Source organism: Pipistrellus kuhlii, unplaced genomic scaffold (assembly GCF_014108245.1).
Source record: "Pipistrellus kuhlii isolate mPipKuh1 unplaced genomic scaffold, mPipKuh1.p scaffold_m20_p_8, whole genome shotgun sequence".
Taxonomy (NCBI): Eukaryota; Metazoa; Chordata; class Mammalia; order Chiroptera; family Vespertilionidae; genus Pipistrellus; species Pipistrellus kuhlii.
The window spans coordinates 26021730-26040530 of record NW_023425584.1 but is presented as its reverse complement, the minus strand read 5'-3'; the positions used below and the strand labels follow the sequence as shown (position 1 = coordinate 26040530).

Below are 18801 nucleotides of genomic sequence, written 5' to 3'. Positions count from 1 at the left end.
GGTTCACCAAGAGTTCAACCCTAATTACTTGGGGGGTCACACAGAGGAACCACTGGCTTTTGGAAAATTTTAAAGCCAACAGCAAACTCAGAGCCAGTAGAGGGATCGAATGACTATCAGATTGAGGCTAGGTCAGTGATTTGCAGGTTTATATAGCATTTAGTTCATTATTTTCATTTATTTCTTTGTAATGTGTTTTTTGTTCTAGTGCTCCCACTATGAATACAATGACTTGAGTTCCTTAACCTTCCTTTCATCTAGTTTTTGCTACTTTGAGTCAAGAATGCAAGACACAAGTTATCCTCATCACCATCATCAAATTAGCTCTCAACAGGCACCTACAGGCATACCTCATTTTATTGCATTTTGCTTTATCGTGCCTCACAAATGTTGAGTATTTTATAAACTGAAGGCAAGACCCTTCAACAGCAAAAAAATATTATGACTTGCTTTATTGCAAGACTTGCTTTACGGGAACTGAACCTGCCATATCTTCAAGGTATGCCTGTATCCTGTGCCAGAAGCTACACTGGGTGCTTCACATAGATAAGCTCCACAGCAACCCCTTGAAGGAGGTATTAGCATCGTCATTGAAGTGGAGGAAACGGCAGGCTAGAGGAATCACACAGGTAGTGAGGGTGGAGGTGGAATCTGAGCTCAGACCCTGCTGATATCTAGGTCCTCTCGACCCTAAACCTCTCTGTCCCTCTCATCTGTAGGTCTCCCAACTGACCAGACACAGCCTGAGGGCACTCACGCGCATGTGCACACAAGTCAAACACCTGAGCAATTTGGGTAGAAGACTTCCTCATGTTGGGCTGGAACAGAATGGTTCCTGGGGCTGGGCATGGGTGTAATCAATGAATCAATGAGGGCAAAGGCTTCTTAACCCTGGACCTTCCTCTGCCTTCTCCATGCCTGAAGTCACATACTCTTATTAATCGGGGATTTCGGGTTTAGACAAGCCCTCGTTCTGAGTTGGGGTCTAGAGTTGGGAAAAAGGTAACACCCTGTGGGCTTACAAGCTGCAGCAGCTGTGGTCCTCCTGGTGGCTTAGATGGAGATTCCTCATCGCCATCACTAAATCAAGCCTAGGTACCCATTATCCACCTGGCAAGTCCAGACTTTGCCTGTGACATGCCCGCAGCCCCAAGGGTCACCTTGCCTCAGCTGCCCCCGTGCCAACCCCACAATCCTTCCTTCCTCACCCGCCTCGGCCCGGAAGTTGTTGCCTCAGTAGGGCCCCTGTCGCTCCAGAGCCGGAACTGGGCCAGGGTTCTGAGGCTGAGCCTGAAGCGGAGGAATTTGCATCAGCCCCTTGGCCGGGTTCCCCCGCAGCCAGGGGGATGGATGCCTGGTCAAAGTCCTCGGAGAGGGAGGAGTGCTGGGGCCTGCCCTGGGAACAGGAGCCAGGGAGATGGGAGGGAGTGTCCTCCTCCCATGGATGACCCTGGCCCTCTCCAACTTCCACACCAACATCCATCCATCTCCACCCCAGTCTTCATCCTCCGTCTGCCCTCCTCACCTGAGGGCTAGGCACACACAGTCAAACATGAGTTATTTCTGCTTTTATTTATAATATAAAAATGTTCAAGTGTCAACAGTCAGGTGTTTGGACATTTCAGGGCAGGGTTCTCATTTGTTTGGGAGTATTTTTTTTTAAACAATTACCTTTTGGACAAATTAGCAGTGGACCCAGTTTTCGGGGGTGAGGAGGGCGGGGCTGGAGAGGGAGCAGAAGTCGTAGGTGGGATGGAGGCTGGGCGTTGGACTGAGAAGGAAATGATGTTACTTTATTGCTAAAAGGGGGATCAAATACACTGTCGAGTGGCTCTTCTAGGTCCCAGCGTGACCATGCATCCAATCTAAAGAATCTGAAATGCAAAGAACATGCAGGCGTAATAGAAAAGACGACCTGTAAACGAAGGTGCTGCAGAGGACAAGGGGCGTCCTGGAGGCCGTGGGGAGGAGGAGCCTCCAACGGTGGGGCCCTGGCAGAGCTGCCCCCTCCCTGGGGCGGGGACTGTTGGGAAGACCTGGTTCTCAGTGCCTCCTCCCTTAGCAGCTTTGAGGAGTGGGGAGGCCCCCGCCCCATTCAGGTTGCTGTCGCTGGGCCTTAGTCTCCCTCTAGACGTGACCTGACACCAACGCTAGCTCCAAGCCTAGGATCCCTGGCCTTTCCCAGGGGATGCAGGACTCGAGATCTTGCAAGGGGGCAAAGGGCCCACCCATCACAGCTGCGCAACTCGGTCCCTCCCAACCCCCCACCCCCCACCCCTGCAGCCTCTCTCTACCTGCTTCCTCTCGCCGGCACCAGCTCCGGATCCTGCATCCCCCCACCCCCACCCCACAACCCAGACTTTTTCTCCAGGAGCTCCAGATTAGCGTACAGCAAAAGGCACCACAATATAGGTTTCTATTAAAGAGTCAAAAAATTGGCCCATCTCTCTTTTTTTTTGTTGTTTCTTTTTGTTTTGTTTTTTTTCTCCCGAAGCTGTAAATCAGGATGTTACATATAAATAGTTTCCCTATAAAAACGTCTTTGCCGTTTAGCTAGTATTGTAAGACAATGTTTGCTAAAATGAAAATAAAACATTTTGTTATACCTTTTTTCCTTTTATAGAAAATAAAAATATTTTTATTTCTTTTTTTTTTTTTTCTCTCCTCCTTTCTCCAAGTTTGGTGGTCGCCCTTCTCTTTCAAGACAGGGGAGGAGGGAGGCGGGCCCTAGAGGGGCGCCGAGTCCTGCTTGGCCCGCGCGGGCCCGCGGCTGTGTCTGCTGCTGCTGGCCTGCGTGCTGTGGCTCTCCAGCGAGTAGTAAGTCCTGCTGTCCGCCGCCCCGCCCCGCGGCGGCGAGTCCGAGCGCAGCGCCTCGTGCGCCGCGCGCAGGCCGAGGAAGGGCGTGCTCTCGGCCGCCAGCGCCCCGTCCGCGTCGTCCGCGTCCTCGTCCGAGGCGGAGGCCGAGCCGCACCCCGAGCCGCTGCTCAGCGACAGCGAGTCCCGCGCCGCGCGTGCGCGCTGCGCCGCCAGCCCGTTGAGGCGCGAACGGCGCCAGCGCCGCGGCCCCGCCGACGTCCTGCGGGACGCGCCGCGGGCGCGCGGCGGCGGCGGCGGGGGCGCGCACTCCTGCGTGGTCTCGTACTCGTCGTCCTCGGGGATGCGGAAGGGGCTGGCGGGCAGGCTGCCCAGGCTGCCGCCCAGGCCGCAGGCGCCGCGCCGCGGCCCGGGCCCGGCCACGGGGTAGTAGTAGCTGTCGTAGCTGCGCTGCATGTCGGCGGCGGCGGCGGCGGCGCCGGGCCCGGCCTCGGGGGGCGCCGGGTGCCGCAGGAGCGGCTGCTGTTCCGCCAGGCGGTAGCTGAAGGGCGCGGCGGGAGGGAGCGACACGGCGTGCGCCGAGTTGGGGGACGTGATCTCGAACGTCGGCACCTGCGTGGCCAGCGAGTAGTGGAAGTCCACCGGGGAGAGGCGCGCGGGCGTGGTCAGGGCCGACACGTACCTGCGGGGAGAGGGAGAGGCGTGGGCCCGGGCGGAACCCAGGAAAAGCACGAGTCTTTCCGGAGGCCACGCACACCTGCAAGAACTAAGGTGCTGCCCTAACCGGTTTGGCTCAGTGGATAGAGCTTCAGCCTGCGGACTGAAAGGTCCCGGGTTCCATTCCGGTCAAGGGCATGTAACTTGGTTGCCGGCACATGCCCAGTGGTGTGTGTGCAGGAGGCAGCTGATGGATGTTTCTAACTCTCCTATCTCTCTCTTTCTCTCTGTAAAAAAATCAATAAAATATATATTTTTAAAAAAGAACTAAGGTGCTAATCATTAGTGACTTTAAGCAATTTCCTTAACCGTTCCCAGCCTTTTTCTTTATCGCAGTGGTGGGCAAACTCAGTCAACAGAGCCAAATAGCAATAGTACAATGACTGAAATTTCTTTTGAGAGCCGAAAACCGACTTCTGCGCATAGGCCATGAAGTTTCAGTCACAACATACGTGGGCGTCTGCACATGGTATTTTGTGGAAGAGCCACACTCAAGGGGCCAAAGAGCCGCATGTGGGTTTGCCCACCACTGCTTTATCTCTTAAGTGAGGATAACCACAAGTCCATAGATGTATCAACGGGATGTTATAGTCCAGTGCCTACCGGACCCTGGATAAGCCTCCATAAATGGTCCTTTGTTACTTTGGGTAAGGCTCAGGCTAGGGCATTTGACATGCCAGATCTCATATAGTACATTAACCCAATAGGACCCAGTCCCATATAACATATTAGAGGCCCTGTGCATGAAATTCATGCACTGGTTTGGGGGGGGGGGGGCTGTCCCTCAGCCTGGCCAGTGCCTTCTTGCTGTCTGGGAGCCCTGGGGGTACGTCTGACTGATGGCTTAGGCCTGCTAGCACTGCCTCGGAGGCAGGAGAGGCTCCCACCACCACTGCTGCACTCACCAGCTGGGAGCCTGGTTTCTGGTTGAGCCGAGCTCCCCCTGTGGGAGCGAACTGACCACCAGGGGGCAGCTCCTGCATTGAGCGTCTGCCCCCTGGTGGTCAGTGCGTGTCATAGTGACCGGTCTTTCTGCCATTTGGTCAATTTGTATATTAGCCAAAGTTCAACAGCCAGGAAGTGGTGGAACTGGGATTTGAACAGAGACTGGGCAGGAACCAGAACTCATACTGCCCAATTGTTCCCATTCAGTCATCCCTGTGAGTTGGACTCACTATCCCTGCAGGGACAATTCATTCAATGGCAATGGCTTCAGTAGGGGAATTATTATTTTTTATATTGAAACTAAAAGCTGCCCCAGGGAAGTGACTGCTCACACCTCAGATAGGATCCTCAGCCCAGAACTGACAGCTACCAAGACCCCACTGGAGTCTCTGCTGGGGCTAAAGAATACCAGTTCCTCCAAAAGTTGGCCCTTGCTAATATCTCCCAGTCTGAATCCCAGACACTTCTCCCTTTTCTTTGTCCACACCCCCCTTGCTGAAGTCCATCAGCCTTTTGCTCAACATTTGTCCACCTCAGTATGGGAATCACCTACCTCCATGTCTTTCCTCCAAACTGTAGAGTGGCACCTCACTGCTCTCCGGAGTCCGCATTACTCTCTCAATCACCTGATTCCCCTCTCTTCCCTCTCCCATATGCACATCTAACTAACCACCAAGTTGTACTCATTCCCCCTCCCCTGGAGCCTTCCTCCCTGCTTCACCCTTTCCTGGGTCTCATTCACTCTGGTCATCCTTCCACCCCAGGGTCCTTTCTCCTTCATTCTATGCAGTCCCCAGGGCAATCTTTTAAAGTCAAAGCTCTGCTTACCCATCCAAGGCCACCTCTAAGCAGAAGCCCAGGGCTATCAGCTAGCCATCTGGCCTCAGCCTGCCTATTGAGGCCCAGCTCCTCTCTCCACAGCTCTCTCTGCTCCAAGTATCTCACTCACCAGCTATGTTCTGAAGTGCCTCTGCTAGAACAGCTCAAGATGTTCCCCTTGCCTGGCATGTTTTCTCCATTACGCTACCTCCCAACCATTAAGCGGTTCAATTGCTATTGGTAACAACAGCTACACCAAAGGAGTACCAGCTCCATGCCAGGCAGGAGGTAAAGAGCTTTGTGCCCGAGACCTCTCTGTGCCCGTCACAACCGTGATGATGCTCCTGTTCTACAGCTGAGGAAACAGAGGCACAGTGGTGATCATCCTGCCCCAAGCCACACAGGTGGTGGAGCTGGGTCTTGGAGAACCTGGCTACTTCCCAGAGCCTGCAGTCACACTGGATGTCTCTGCCCTGATTGGGTGTCCTGTGCTTGGCACTTTCAGTGCTTTGTGCCCAGGGCTTGGAGCTCCTCGGGAGAAAGAACCATGTGGATTTTGACCATGTGGACCCCCAGACAGACCTGCCCAGCACAGGGACAGCCTGGAGTAGGCTGAATTGAGAATAGGGGAGCATCTGCTCCTCTCCCTCCACTCCAGCCTGTAGTTCTGCTTTCCTGCCAATGACCCCACTTGCCAAGGGCCACTTGAGGGCTGAGCAAGACGGGGGCTGGCCCCTGTGACTTCTGGCTTGGAATCAGGGAGAAAGGAGTTTTCCTGGTTCTCACTGCATCCATTGCTCAGGAATCCAATGATGCCATGATCCACGGGGCCTTGTTGGTACTGCCCGGGCCTGCCCTGGTCAGTCTCCGCACAGGCAACCTCTCCTTTCCTCCTCCATTCTGCTCAGTCTTAGTGTCTTTCTGTTCCTGCCAGGACACGGGGCCTCTAGGTAATACCAAAGTAAAGCAAGCATAGGTTCTGGTTTGTTCGGGATCTTCTCTGTTTGTTCCTGTTGCTGCACTGCAATTATTAACTCCCTCTTCTACTCTGAAAAGGGAGGACAATTAAACTAGATGGTCACTGCACACCAGGGTTCACTGGCCCAGCTCTAGACCTAGTTTGTCATTAACGTGGTGATGAAACTGAGCAGATGCGAAACTGGGGATGAAGCTCTTTGGAATGTCTGTGAGGTGCTGTAAGGGACAGCCCTGGTCAGAGGTGCCAGTTCTCTGGCCAAGGGGGGCATAGGTCACGAGGTAGGGACTGACCTCTCGCTGTGTGGGGAGTCACGCAGGGAGTCTATGGAGTCATGGTAAGGTGGCATGGTGGCCCTGCGCTGCTCTTCCAGGCTGTAGGCTGCTGCCCGCCGTGCCCGGGCCTCCACGCATGCTGGGCTGTTGCACTTGCTGGTCCCCACTGATGACAGCATGATGCCCGACTGCGAGTCGGAGGTCAGGCTCTCAGAACGTTCCAGGCTCCATGTGTGGCTCTCATGCCTGAAGAAGCCAGGAATGAAGTGAGGTGGGGGTCAGGAAGGGGCAAGGCAGCACAGCAGATATGGTCCCAGGCCCCGCCCCTCCCTGTTCTTCATTCCATCTCAGGCTCCCCCAGCTCACTGCCCTTCTCCACTTGGGGGTGATGTGTAGTATCACAAATGCCCCACCCCAGCATGGGGAGAAGGAGGGCTGGGCCCTGTGGGTGAGCTGCAGCATGCACAGGCCTCTTCCCTTCCTCCCTGCAACTCCCCACCCCAGGCTCGGCTCTCCCACTCCCATGGACCAATCTCAGGAGCTCAGCCCCAGGGGCCAGCACAAGGGAGCCTGCCTCTGCCATGCTGGTGCCCAGGGAAGAACAGGGCCACGTATTTTGAGCTGTGTGAGCCTCTGTGCTTGTGTGGACAGTCTTGCCCACCTCCGGACAAAAGGAGGACTAGGTTCCTGTGGGCAAACCCAGGAGAGGGCATTTAATCGCTCGGGGCAGTGGAGTGAGTTGTCACTTTATGCCAGAGAAAATGGCGCTGATGAGGTCCTCACAACACTAAACGTTAGGTGGGAGAGCAGCAATGCTGCTGTTCCTCTGGGGCTGGTTTAGGAAGAGGGAATCTGGTCCCCTGAATATTGGGATGAACGTTGGCCTTGGGTTCTGTATGGAGGGTCCACCCAGAGGGACCCTCCATACAGAGTCTGCTGGGAGCTCTGTGTGTCCCAGGCAGGTGTGTGATGCATGGGTCCTCGCTGTCTGCGGGCTGCAGGTCTCTGTGGGGACCTTGGGGTGCCCACCTGTGGCTGGAAGTGGGTGTGGCTGTGGAGCAGTGGTGGGACGGAGAACAGGAGTGGCTCCCGGAGAAGGTGGTCTCGGCTTCCCTTCGGATGACGTGGTCTGTGGCCGGCACGTTCTTGGAGATATACTGGAACAGAGAGTTGGGCAGGAATTGGTGACAGGTAGCCACGTTGGCACTCCTTTCTGGGGGGAACGGGGAAGTGAAGCACTAACTCCAGGTTTGGGGGAAGGGGCTTGCCCACTGGGTCAGTGGCTTGGTGTTGGGGCAGCAATGGCCCCTGCAAATCCACCCCACCTGTCTTTTCTTAAGGAGACAGGCAGAGTGAGGCCAGTCAGCCTGGTGGGGCAAGATGAGGCTAGCAAGCAAGGCTGAGCATGGGAGGGGCTGGCTGCTGCCCTGGTCCATCCTTTAGGGGCACCAGAAGGCTGGCTGTGCAGCTAGGGCTCAGAGGGAGACCTGGGAACACCACTCACATCTGCCATCTGGATCTCCTCGGGGTCCAGCCGGGGGTGGCTGGGCCCATTGGCCAGGCTTCGGTTCTGGTGGGCTGGACACATGTTCTGCCGGAGGTGGTTGTGCACCTGCTTCCGCTGTTTTCTGCACAGGGGAAGGGTGCGTTGGCCTGCCATGCCCCCACACAATGCATGAACTCCCCTCACTGCCCCTCCAGCGGGACGAGTCTCCTCTCCTGCCCTGCTCAGCCAGGACCCTCTAATTTGTCCCGACACCATCACCATCACCATCACCATCACCATCACCATCACCATCACCATCACCACCAGCCTGAGTTCAACAGGACCTGAGCGGAGTGGTAATGAGTTTGGCTCTGCTGAGAGAGTAGAACTCCACTACTTTCTAGCTGTGCAAACCTGGTTACATAAATTCTCCTTGTTTCACTTTCCTTACCTGTAAAACGGGCTGATCATTTACCCATCCCAAATACCCAGAGGATTGAGGGTAAATAAAATCTTCCAGCACAGCGGTGGCCCACTCCTCCATCATTAGCTCCTTTAGTGTTTACTGGCTTTTTATTATGTGCCAGGTGCTGTTTGGAGCAGGGGAGACAGACACGGGCCCTGCCCTCACAGAGCTTGCAGATCAGCAGGGCAGGCCAGTGATCAACATATAAACAACAACATGAACAAGATACTTTCAGCAAAGCGTTAGGAAGAAAATAAGTGCGCTGTGGTCAGGGAGTTGAGGCCTGTGGGGCTGCTTCACTTTGGTGTACAGTAAGTGCTCACTACATTTGTATGGTAATCAGCCAGTCCAATCATGCCACTCCCGTGTAGAACCCTTCCTCGGCCCTCAGGTCCCATTTCCCTCCCAGCTCTGTCTCTCCCTGGCCACTTCCCAGCCCAGCTTGCTGCAGCCTCGGAGGGCTTGTTTCTGATCCTCTACTATGGCTGCCCTCTCTGGCCTCTGGGCCTTTGCACAGACTATTATAGCCAACAGGAGCTCACCCTCCTCCTCTTCACCTGCTGACTCCTGCTCATCTCTCAGGCCCAGCCCAAATGCTCCTCTGGGGAAACCCTGCCTGCCCTCCTGAAATGTGTCCTGTGATACTGGCCCTCCTGCTTAGGGCACTGGCCATGTTCCTGGTGTAGGGCTTGGTGTCTACAAAGTATTGAAGAAAAGTTTCTTGAGAAAATGAGGAAGTGCAGTGGGGGTTAGAACAGGGGGCTTGCTTCACACCCCCACCCCCCAATTTGTGACCTCAATTTTCCTATTTGGGCCCAATCTCCCCTCCTTGACTCCCTCCATGCCTCCCTCTGACCTTTCTGGTCCTGGACTCATCCAGACCGAGGCTGGCAGGGCCTCAGATCCCATGTACGGGTGGCAGGGTCCAAGACCCGAGGGCTCAGTCCCCCAAATGGTGGCTATGCCCAGGCTCTTGCTCTGCAGATGAGAATGTGACAGACCTGTCATTTTTCTGCATTTCATTTCTCTACACTTTGGTTGGCTCCCATTGCATGCAGGGTAAACCCAGCCTCCCTAGATTGGCATTCGAGACTCTATGGTGCCATCTGGGTTCCAGCTGTTTTATTGTGACTCCAGTCCTTTGCACCAACTGGTCTGGTTGCCAGTTGCCAGTCCTGCGTATGCTCCAGGAACATGGCTGACCCTCTCCTGCATTTGACTTTAGCTTGCACTGACTCCTGAAACTGCCCTTTTCTCCCCATTGCCCTGAGGTTCTGCCCCCACCTTCCCGCTGCCTAGGGGTGGCCCAACCCAACTTTCTCTGTGTTCCTGCCTGGCCTGCTCCCAGGTGGGACCAGGCACTGCCTTGTGAGATCTCCTTTTACCTTGGGAATGTATCCTTTCTCTCTGCACTCCCCCACCCCCCAAAGCTGCCTCATGTGTGCCTGTGTGACAGGGCAGATGCTCCCTCAGAGCATCCTCTGAGGCACATCTGAGGATCATTGCCATTTTGTAGAGGAGGACTCAGAGATTCATCCATTTGCTCAGGGTCACACGGGAAATGGCAGAGCTGGATTCAAACCCAGATCCGTCTCCTCACAATGCCTGTGCTCACGACCGTTCCTGTTCAGTGCTCTGGGGCCTGCCTCCCCCACCCCTGTTCCTGCCTCTTGGCCCAGCCCTTCGGCCCCACAGGAAGGGCAGAGGGCAGCTGGGGTATGAAGGTGTGAAGGGGGTTGGCCAGGCACCACGGGCGGGGGAGGAGAGCCTGGCCTCACAAAGCTGTCCGTGAGCCCAGCCCTGGCTTGGCCTGCCCGGCTCAGAGCCCAACACTCACTTGGTCTTGCAGTAGGCGACCACGCAGACGATGCCCACGACAAGCAGAGCCACGCAGATACCGGTGATAGTCAGGACCCTCTTCTGGTACAGCTCCTCGGCTTCTGCAGAGACACGGAATGTGAGGGAGCCGGGCAGGAGGTGGACCTGTGGTGATAGTGGCGCAGACACCCCCTGCCCCAAAGCCTTGCGCTCTCCAGCTCAGGTCCTGCCCGGCTCCTGTTCCTCCTCCCCTCCCCAGCAGTCTCCTACCTTCGTGCATCCCCCTCCCCCACCATTGCCTTCTGCTCCCTGGAACTCCACCCACCGTGGATCTGGGCACAAGTGACTATGCCCGTATTCACCTTCCCAAACCCCGCACCCTGCCCGAGGCACGTGAGTGGAGAATGCAGCGGGATGAGGGGATGGAGGCGAAGCCCCAAGGCCATAGAAGAGGGCAACCCAGCTTGGTCAGCAGCCCTGCCCTGTCCCACTATGGCCTTGACAGGCTGGGGAAGCTGTTCTTAATGGTGACAAACATGGCAACCCTGGGCAGAGGCCTGGCCTGCTACTGCAGCTTCTCTACGAAGATGGAGAGTGGTCTGTTCAGGGCTGGTGACCGGACCTCTGACCCAGAGGCTGGACAGAGCAGACCAGGCCCTCGGGGAAAGGCCTTCGCTCACCCTTGCAGCCAGGCCAGGGTTGCAGCCCTGCCTGAGCCAGCCCTCCCCATCGGTGGCTGTGAGAAGGCCATCAGGGGCAGCACAGCCCGTGCTTCAGGACAGTCCTCATGCTCCAGGCACAGCCCCACCCTTTCTGAGCGGCTGAGCTAGGCCAGGCCTCAGAATGACCCGACTAGCTCCTCCACCTCCCACTCCGTGGTGGTGTGCCCTCTACCCTTCTAGAACAGATAAAGCAGGAGGAAGGAAAGGGAGAAGATGACAGTACCAGCCATAGTCAAGACATATAGCCTAGACACCCTGCCTGCCCCAGCTGCACCCACTGGCTGGCCCTTCCACATCGCTCCTCTCCTGCCAGCACAGGGAAAAGGGAAGGCTGGCCCTGAAGGCCTTGGTGGAACCCCGGGAAACTTCCCTAAGCCCTCGGGCTTGCTGCACCTCCTGTGGCAAAGGAACACCCATCTGCAGACACCTGGGAGCAACCCTCTGGACACACATACCTGTGGGACCATGCCTGTCCGAGACACACAGACCCTCCTCACAAAGATGCATTCACACACATCCAGAGCAGCACATATGCACACGCACATGCATGTGTACGTGCAATCATGTCTGCCTACACATGATCATCTCGGGGCTCTGGGGTCGGTGTCCTGCCTCCAGTTGTCATCACCGTCATCCCTCAGTCCTCTCAGGTCAGACATCTGTCTCCATCCCTCCTCTGAAGCCACCCTGGTCGGGGTCACTGACCACCTGACTCCCTGCTGGGCCCACTCCCCTGCTGGGCTCCAGGGTTGCCTCCCCCTTCACTGGGTGGCCTCTGTCATAGAAGCCTCTGTCTTCTCTGTGGGCTGTGGTGCAGAAGGCCTCTCAGGCTTTTTTTATTTCCTCCACCTGCCCTCTCTCCCTTTGTGATCTCACCCAGACTTTAAATGCCATCTCTATGCAGCTGACTCTCAAATATTTATCTCCTGTGCTGACTTCTCTCTGAGCTCCAGACGCCTACACCCAAGGGCCATGGCCTGGCACAAGCATTGATCCCCCATCTCTCCAAACCTGCTCCCTGCTCTTCCCATCTCTTCAGTGGAAACCACAACTTTCTCGTTTCTCAGGCCCCAAATCATCTCTGATTGCTCCCCGCCTTCCCACCTACACTGGCACCCAATCCATCAGCCAGGCCTCAGCTCCGCCTCCCCAGTAGATGCTGGTTCTGATCACTTCTCACCATTTCCACTGCTGCCAGCTTAGTCCAAGATGATGCCATCTCTCACCTGGACAGCCGACTGGTTTCTCTGCTTCCACTCCTCTCCGCCTCTCCCCCAACCCCATCTGTTCTCCAGCCAAAAGCCATACTGATCTACCGCCATAAAGCACTTTGCTTCTCACAATACTTTCCACTGCAACTTAAATACCAATCAAAACCTTACCGTGGCCTGTGAGGCCCAGGTTACCTGGCTCCACTCTTCCTCTCAGCTCTCACCTGTGGTCCTCTTCCCCATGTCCGCTAAGCTCCAGAGTCGCTGGCAGTCTTGTGTCCATTGCCTTGCCATGGCCCTGCCTCAGACATTCTCCCCCAGGTGTTTGCAGGGCTGGCTACTTTTCATGTCTTTGAATGTCACCTCAGTGGACAAGCCTTCCCTGACTAATCAGCTAAAGTAGCTCCCACCCCAGCCAGGCACTATCCCATTATCTTATTTTCTGGATAGCACTTAGCACTCCTGATAGCTGTCCAGTTTGTCTTACTGTCTGTCTCATCCTGTGAATCTGAGCCCCAGAAAGGTAGGGGCGCCGTGCCAGATCGCCAGACTCTGGCAAATCCCAGGGTCAGAAGATGCTTGTTGAGTTGGTGAGGGAAGGAGTGCACAGACCGCTGTGACAGACACAGACACACATTTACATATGACACCTCCACACCCTCACAGTTCCAACTGCACACACTCAACCTTAACACCAAGGTATCCACTGCCCCCTTCCAGATACTCACATCCTGCACAGAGAGACCTAACCCCGTGTTCGGCAACCTGCGGCTCGAGAGCCACATGTGGCTCTTTGGCCCCTTGAGTGTGGCTCTTCCACGAGATACTATGGCCTGGGCGAGTCTATTTTGAAGAAGAGGCATTAGAAGAAGTTTAAATTTAAAAATGTTGGCTCTCAAAAGAAATTTCAGTCGTTATACTGTTAATGTTTAGCTCTGTTGACTAATGAGTTTGCCGACCACTGGCCTAACAGATATAAACACTTGCACCCTCCCACAAACACACACACACACACATACACACACACACAACCCTATAGATTCACCCCTGGGAACCCCTACAGTCACCCCATGCACTCTGCCACCACCACACACACGGCCCAGACTAGCCTCTCTCCTCCCCACCTGTCACAGTCCACAGACAGGCACACTACTGCACACAGACTTGTAGCTCTAGCTTCTACTGAGAACAGCTGATAGGGGCTGGGTGGTGGGGACACTGGGGCCTCCCCAAACCTGCCACCAGAACAGCCTTTTCACAACAGTAGGCTTCACACCACATCTGCAATCTGACAGCACAGAAGCCTTAGCCCCTCTGAGTGCCCCCCCTTCTCTCCTGCTACAAAACGTCTGGGCGCTTGCAGGGTGGAGCCTCCCAACCCAAGCCAGAGAGCTGGACAGACCGACCCTCAAGCCCCTTCCCATCCGAGGTGTCCTCCAGGAGCCAGAACACACGAGAGGGAGGGAGGAGAGCTTCTCCCCGGGGGAATGGGGGGCAGGCTCTAGACTAGAGGCTGGCCCATCCCAGACCCTTGCTTACAGATGAACACGCATGCCATGGTGGGGGCAGATCATGGAGGGAGTGACAGCCTCAAGCAGATGGCAACGCCTGGCAGACCCAGGGCACAGGGCAGAGATGAGAAGCGATGGAGATGGAGATGGGAGAAGGAAGGGGGATTAAGGTTAAGTGGAAAGTGCTGCCTTTCTTCACAACTCTCCAAACCAAGATGCGTGGCTTCCGGACTCCGGCTCTCCTACCCATCAGCCCCAGGCAGAGGGATGCTGCCATATACTGAGGCTGCAGTGTGTTTCCCAGGATGCCCTGCTTTTCATGAGCACCTCATCTCCCCCAGACAAAAGTAGTTTATGATTGGACATCTTGGTGGGGCCAGAGGAGAATTTTGGAATCATCCTTTTCCCTTGTTTTGGAAAGGAAGCCAAACATCCAGCACACACGGTGTCAGAGGCTGCAGAGATGGGCTGTGTGGGCGGGACGTAGTGATAAATGAAGGCTCCATACCCTTTAGTTCAAATCCAAGGTGCTCTGGCAGTGCAAAGAGAGGAGGGTCAGAGAGGGGAAGGGATGGAGGGAGAGATACAGAGATAGATGGGGGATGGCGAGGGTGGGGCAAGGGAGAAAGAGAGAGAGAGAGAGAAACGTTGGTCAGGACTCTTCAGACACCAGCAGCCAGCCTGTGAGGTGAAAGCAGGTTAGTGGTGTCCCCTCCCAGCTTCCTGAGCCCTTTCCCTGGCACCCCATCCCCAAGACCCCTGACGGGGTGGAGAGAGGAAATGTTGGCTCGGCAGGCAGGGCAGGTTCTTTAGAGATGAACTGTGGGGCTAGTACCTGGTGAGAGGCAGTTGGCATGTGTCCCCGAGGAGGAAAGCTGAGTGGGGACGGGGATCCAGAGTCTGCATTCTCCCCCTCCCAGCTGCAGCAGCAGGCCTTCGGCACTCTCAAGTCCCTCCTGGAAACAGCTTGCTCTAACCCGAGCTCCTCCATGTTCAGAATGACGGGTGGGCAGGACTCCCAGACTGGCCCCTTGTCTCTGTCCTGCCCCCAGGCTCAGCTGGCTGCCCATCTACCAGGAGCCCATGCACTTACACTCAGAATTTGTGGGGAGCAGGAGTGGGGAGGGGAGGAGGCTCCAGGTGGCAGGTCACTTCTCCACGTGGCACCCCCAACACCCTAGAAGCCTACAGGGGCTGGGCCTCAGGGTCCGAGCCTGATTTCACAATGTAGCAAAGCAAACTGTAACACTGAGAGACAAGTGGGCTCACTTGTGGAACACCTGTGCCCCTTAAGTGGTGGGCCAACTGCATTCTTTAAAGTGGGATCGTATTGCAAACGTGCAGCATACCATACGAGGGTTAGGTCAGAGAGCCCGGCCTGAGGGGTGAGCCCAAGCATGCCCAGTCTGTCTAGCTTGAAGTCTCTTATCTGTTAAATGGGGGTTAGGCCTGACCATGGCATATCTGGGTAGTTTGAAACCTGGCTGGGCTTCAGAATCCTCTGATCACTGAAATCAGGGTCTGGGGTGGGAGCCCAGAAATCTCAACAGCGTTTTTGAAAAGCTCGCCTACTATTCTCATGTTACAGCCAATTCTTGTCTGCAGGCCTCGAGGCTCAGTTTTACCTCTAATTTGCTGTGTAGATGTGGACAAGTCATAATCTTTGCTCATTTGTCAAAAGTGCCTGCATACAGTGAGGGCTCAGAGGTGAGAAGGCCAGGTCAGCATGTGGCTCAGCATAGGTGCAGGCCCACACCATGGCCTACCCAATGCACTCAGTAAGTGCAGCTAGATTAGGGAGCAGGTGAACTTACGCTTTGATTTTTGGAAAGATTGGGACTTTTTTTTTTTTTTTTAAACGTTGCGGGATGTGAGACAAATTATTAAAAATCGGGACTGTCCCGACAAAAGCAGGACGTCTGGTCACCTTATGTAAGAGTCAGCATGAACACAGCGAGTCCACACCTTTCCCTGGGCTAAGGAGACAGTACAACCTTGACAAACAGATCCTTGGGGGCAGCTTTCCCTGAGTGGTTAAATCTCTGGCCCCAGGGACCTTGCAGGCAGCTTGAGAAAGCTCACAGTCTAGATAACCAGCCATGCCTCCTGAGAGAGACCAGCCTAGCTTGACCACAGCACCTGGGACACTAAGAAGACTGGTCCGTAGAGCTAGCCTGGCCTCCAGTCTCTTGGGGCTCCCCCATGGCTGTTCCTGGCCACTGGGTCTCTGGGAAGGCCTGACTAGCTAGTCCTAAGGGCAGTGACCATCTGGAGGAGGAGCAGGGCTCCCAAAGCCGTTCTGGAGTTTTCTTGGGCTCCCTCCTCTAGGAGCCCAGCGGTAGCAGTAACAGCAGCTTCCGGGTCTCCTGACTGCCCTCTCCTTCGAGTCAAAGGCCAGTACTGTTTAGGATGGACCAGTGGTGGCTGGTGATGTCACTGAGGGATTGGCCAGTCACCAGGAAGGCAGTCCTGCTTCCCTCTCACTGGGTATGGATTCCGAGGGGCCTGTGGCTAGATAGCCTAGCCCCAACAAAGAAAAACTGTCTCCCACTTGTGCTCACTGGATGCCACTCAGACAAGAAAAGTGGCAACACTGAGTCACAGACAGGTCCTACTGAGTGGAAACTTCATATTGACCAGTAACCATGGCAACCTGGTGCTAGGGTTCCAATAGGGCCAGGCTTAATAGGCAATATGCAAGATCCTTATCCTGGGCATGTCCTATGATACACAGTCACAGAGACCTGAACAAGGGGGCCATGATGTGGGCTCCAGAGCACATGCTTGTGTGTGTGTTCACGTATCTGCAGGTGAGTGTGCTTTTTTACACGGGGTTGATATGTATAGATGCACAGTTTTGACTCTTGGGAAGTAGAGGGGCTGTCAGTGGAAGAAGAGAAGCTTCAGGGTGCTATTGTGACCAGAGGCTCTGATTCTGTGGCTTCTGCAAGAAGTAACCTAGTCTAGAGGCTCTGGGCAGACAGACACTGTGCTCAGGACATGCCGGAGGTCAGCCTCCAGGGGGCTGATGCCTAAACTGCACTCAAACAGTCATGGCAGGCTCTCTGCCAAGCCCTTCACATAATTTCACCCTAACAGCAACCCTACAGGCAGAATTGTTAGTCCCCATTTTACAAAAACAAGCGCAGAGAGGTTAGGTGAGGCTTCAGAACTAGCAAGCTCAGCAGCTGGCATTTTTGTTCAGGTCTCTCTGAAACCAAAGCCTGAACACTCCAACTAGCATCACCCGCTACCTTTTTAATAACGACCTGATTGAGCACTGCATGAAGCGCTTGGGGCAAAGTGCTTGAGAAGTATAACTCTTTTACCCAAAACCAGCAAGGTACCAGCAACGATCCCAATAGCTCTAGGCAGGAAGGCCTGGGGCTGCATTTCCAGGCTCCTTTCTGAGCTCCTGAGACTTTGCTGACCCTCCCAGCAGATCCGAGCTGAAAGCTGAAGCGGCCCAGCTGGCAGAGAAGCTTGGCCGGTGGCCGAGTTCGGGAGGCTCTGCTGCTCTGACTCAGGATGGGCTGGGACTCCCTGTCCAGAACAGTCCCGTAACCCAGGGAGACTCTGGACCTAAAGGTGAAAAGGAATAGGCCTCACTGCCTCTCTCCCTGGTGCTCAGCCTCTGCCTGGCTGCTCTGCCCCTCCTGAGGTCAACCCCCCCCCCCCCTCCTCAAGGCCCTCCAATGCGCTGGATCTGACTCTGCAGTTCTTCCTGGAGCTTGGGCTCTGGAGAATTCTGTTGGGCCACATGCCCTGCCCACAGGCTCTGTTCTTATCCCCATGGCCTTCCTCTCTGACCTCCAACTGGAGGAGCTTGGGGAGAGTGCTGCCTCCCACACTCTATTAAGATAGCTGACCATCTGGGCCGACCAGCCCTTACCTCCCTGGGGCCTCTACTTTCCTCTCCAAGACTTGGCTTCCAGGCTCCTAGAAGGGGAGGGAGAAGGTAGCACATTCTAGGCTATTGTGCTGTGGCCCGAGGACTCGAACCCCCTTTTTCCAAGGGCTATCTCAATAGCCTCCTGGGTCCTTCCCTCAGCCTCTTGAACGTTAGCTGCCCATGCCCTGGCCCATCACTGTGGTTCCTAAGTCCTCCTGGGATCCCACTGTCCTCCCTGTAGAGGGGGAGCAAGCAGGGGCCTATGTGCTAGGAGGATGTCCTGCTTGCAGGCCGACAGACCACCAGACCCCAAACAGAGTCCATGGCCAGCCTGTGGCCTTTTGCTCTGCTTCACCTCCACCTGGTGGTACTTGAAGGGAACTGCTCCCAGCTCCAAATAAAACCACAATTATGGCCTCATCCTTAAGCCACAGGGCTGACATTATTATTATTATTGTTGTTGTTGTTGTTATTTTATTTTTTATTTTTTTAGCAAACCATGTACACCAGAAAGCTCCAGCCTCAGAAGTGGAAGAATGAAAAGGAATGGACACCTGGATGGGGACTCAGACCAGAGAGGGCCTGGAGGAAATTACCAGTTCTCTCTCGATTCCTCAGCCCTTCTATCTTTTAGCTTCTGCTTCAAGGCCCACCCTATCCCGCAGCCATGAAAATGTCTCCAGTCTCTGGTTATCAGGGACATTATTGCCATTTGGGAGCTGTTCTCCCTCAACCCCCCTTCTCCACACCCCGAAAACCAAACCAAAACCAACTCTGGCCTGACCCGAAGACAGGCTTTCCGAGGACTCGCTTCCGTCAAGCACACCAGCACACACGTGTACACACTCACTGCGCGGCCCCGGAGGCAGCCTGACCTCAAAACGGCCTTCGGAAGCAGGCGAGGGCTCTGCAAATGCTTCTGCCTAAGCTGGCCAGGCTGCCTCACCGCAGCGGTGCTCCGGCCGGCTGCAGGGAGAATGTGGCATTACTGCGCCCAGGCAGTTCAGCGATGCAGAGGTGGGGGTGGCAGGGGTGTGTGGGTCTCCTCGGCACAGGCTTCTTGTGAGCACTGAAGGCTGAGAGGAGCCCAGGGCACCTCTGTGTCCCCCCCTAGTCTTGCTCAGCAAGGCCCCACCCCTCCCACAGTGG

The 18801-nt window shown here is 55.3% G+C and overlaps 1 protein-coding gene across 2 annotated transcripts in view; it reads right to left on the bottom strand.

Moving 5' to 3' along the window:
- Positions 1 to 1553: 1553 nt before the first annotated feature.
- Positions 1554 to 18801, bottom strand: part of NRG2 (neuregulin 2) — a 182072-nt gene continuing 164824 nt past the window's right edge. Inside the window, exons 6-11 of one of the 2 annotated variants that reach the window (XM_036424879.2) lie at positions 14269 to 14292; positions 10336 to 10438; positions 8051 to 8174; positions 7576 to 7703; positions 6565 to 6792; positions 1554 to 3496 (exon numbers count right to left, since the gene is read on the bottom strand). In XM_036424879.2, the coding sequence (XP_036280772.1) occupies positions 2728 to 3496; positions 6565 to 6792; positions 7576 to 7703; positions 8051 to 8174; positions 10336 to 10438; positions 14269 to 14292 (1376 nt within the window). In that variant the 3' untranslated portion in view covers positions 1554 to 2727. The remainder of the gene's footprint in view (positions 3497 to 6564; positions 6793 to 7575; positions 7704 to 8050; positions 8175 to 10335; positions 10439 to 14268; positions 14293 to 18801) is intronic. The other variant, XM_036424880.2, reaches the window with a different exon arrangement.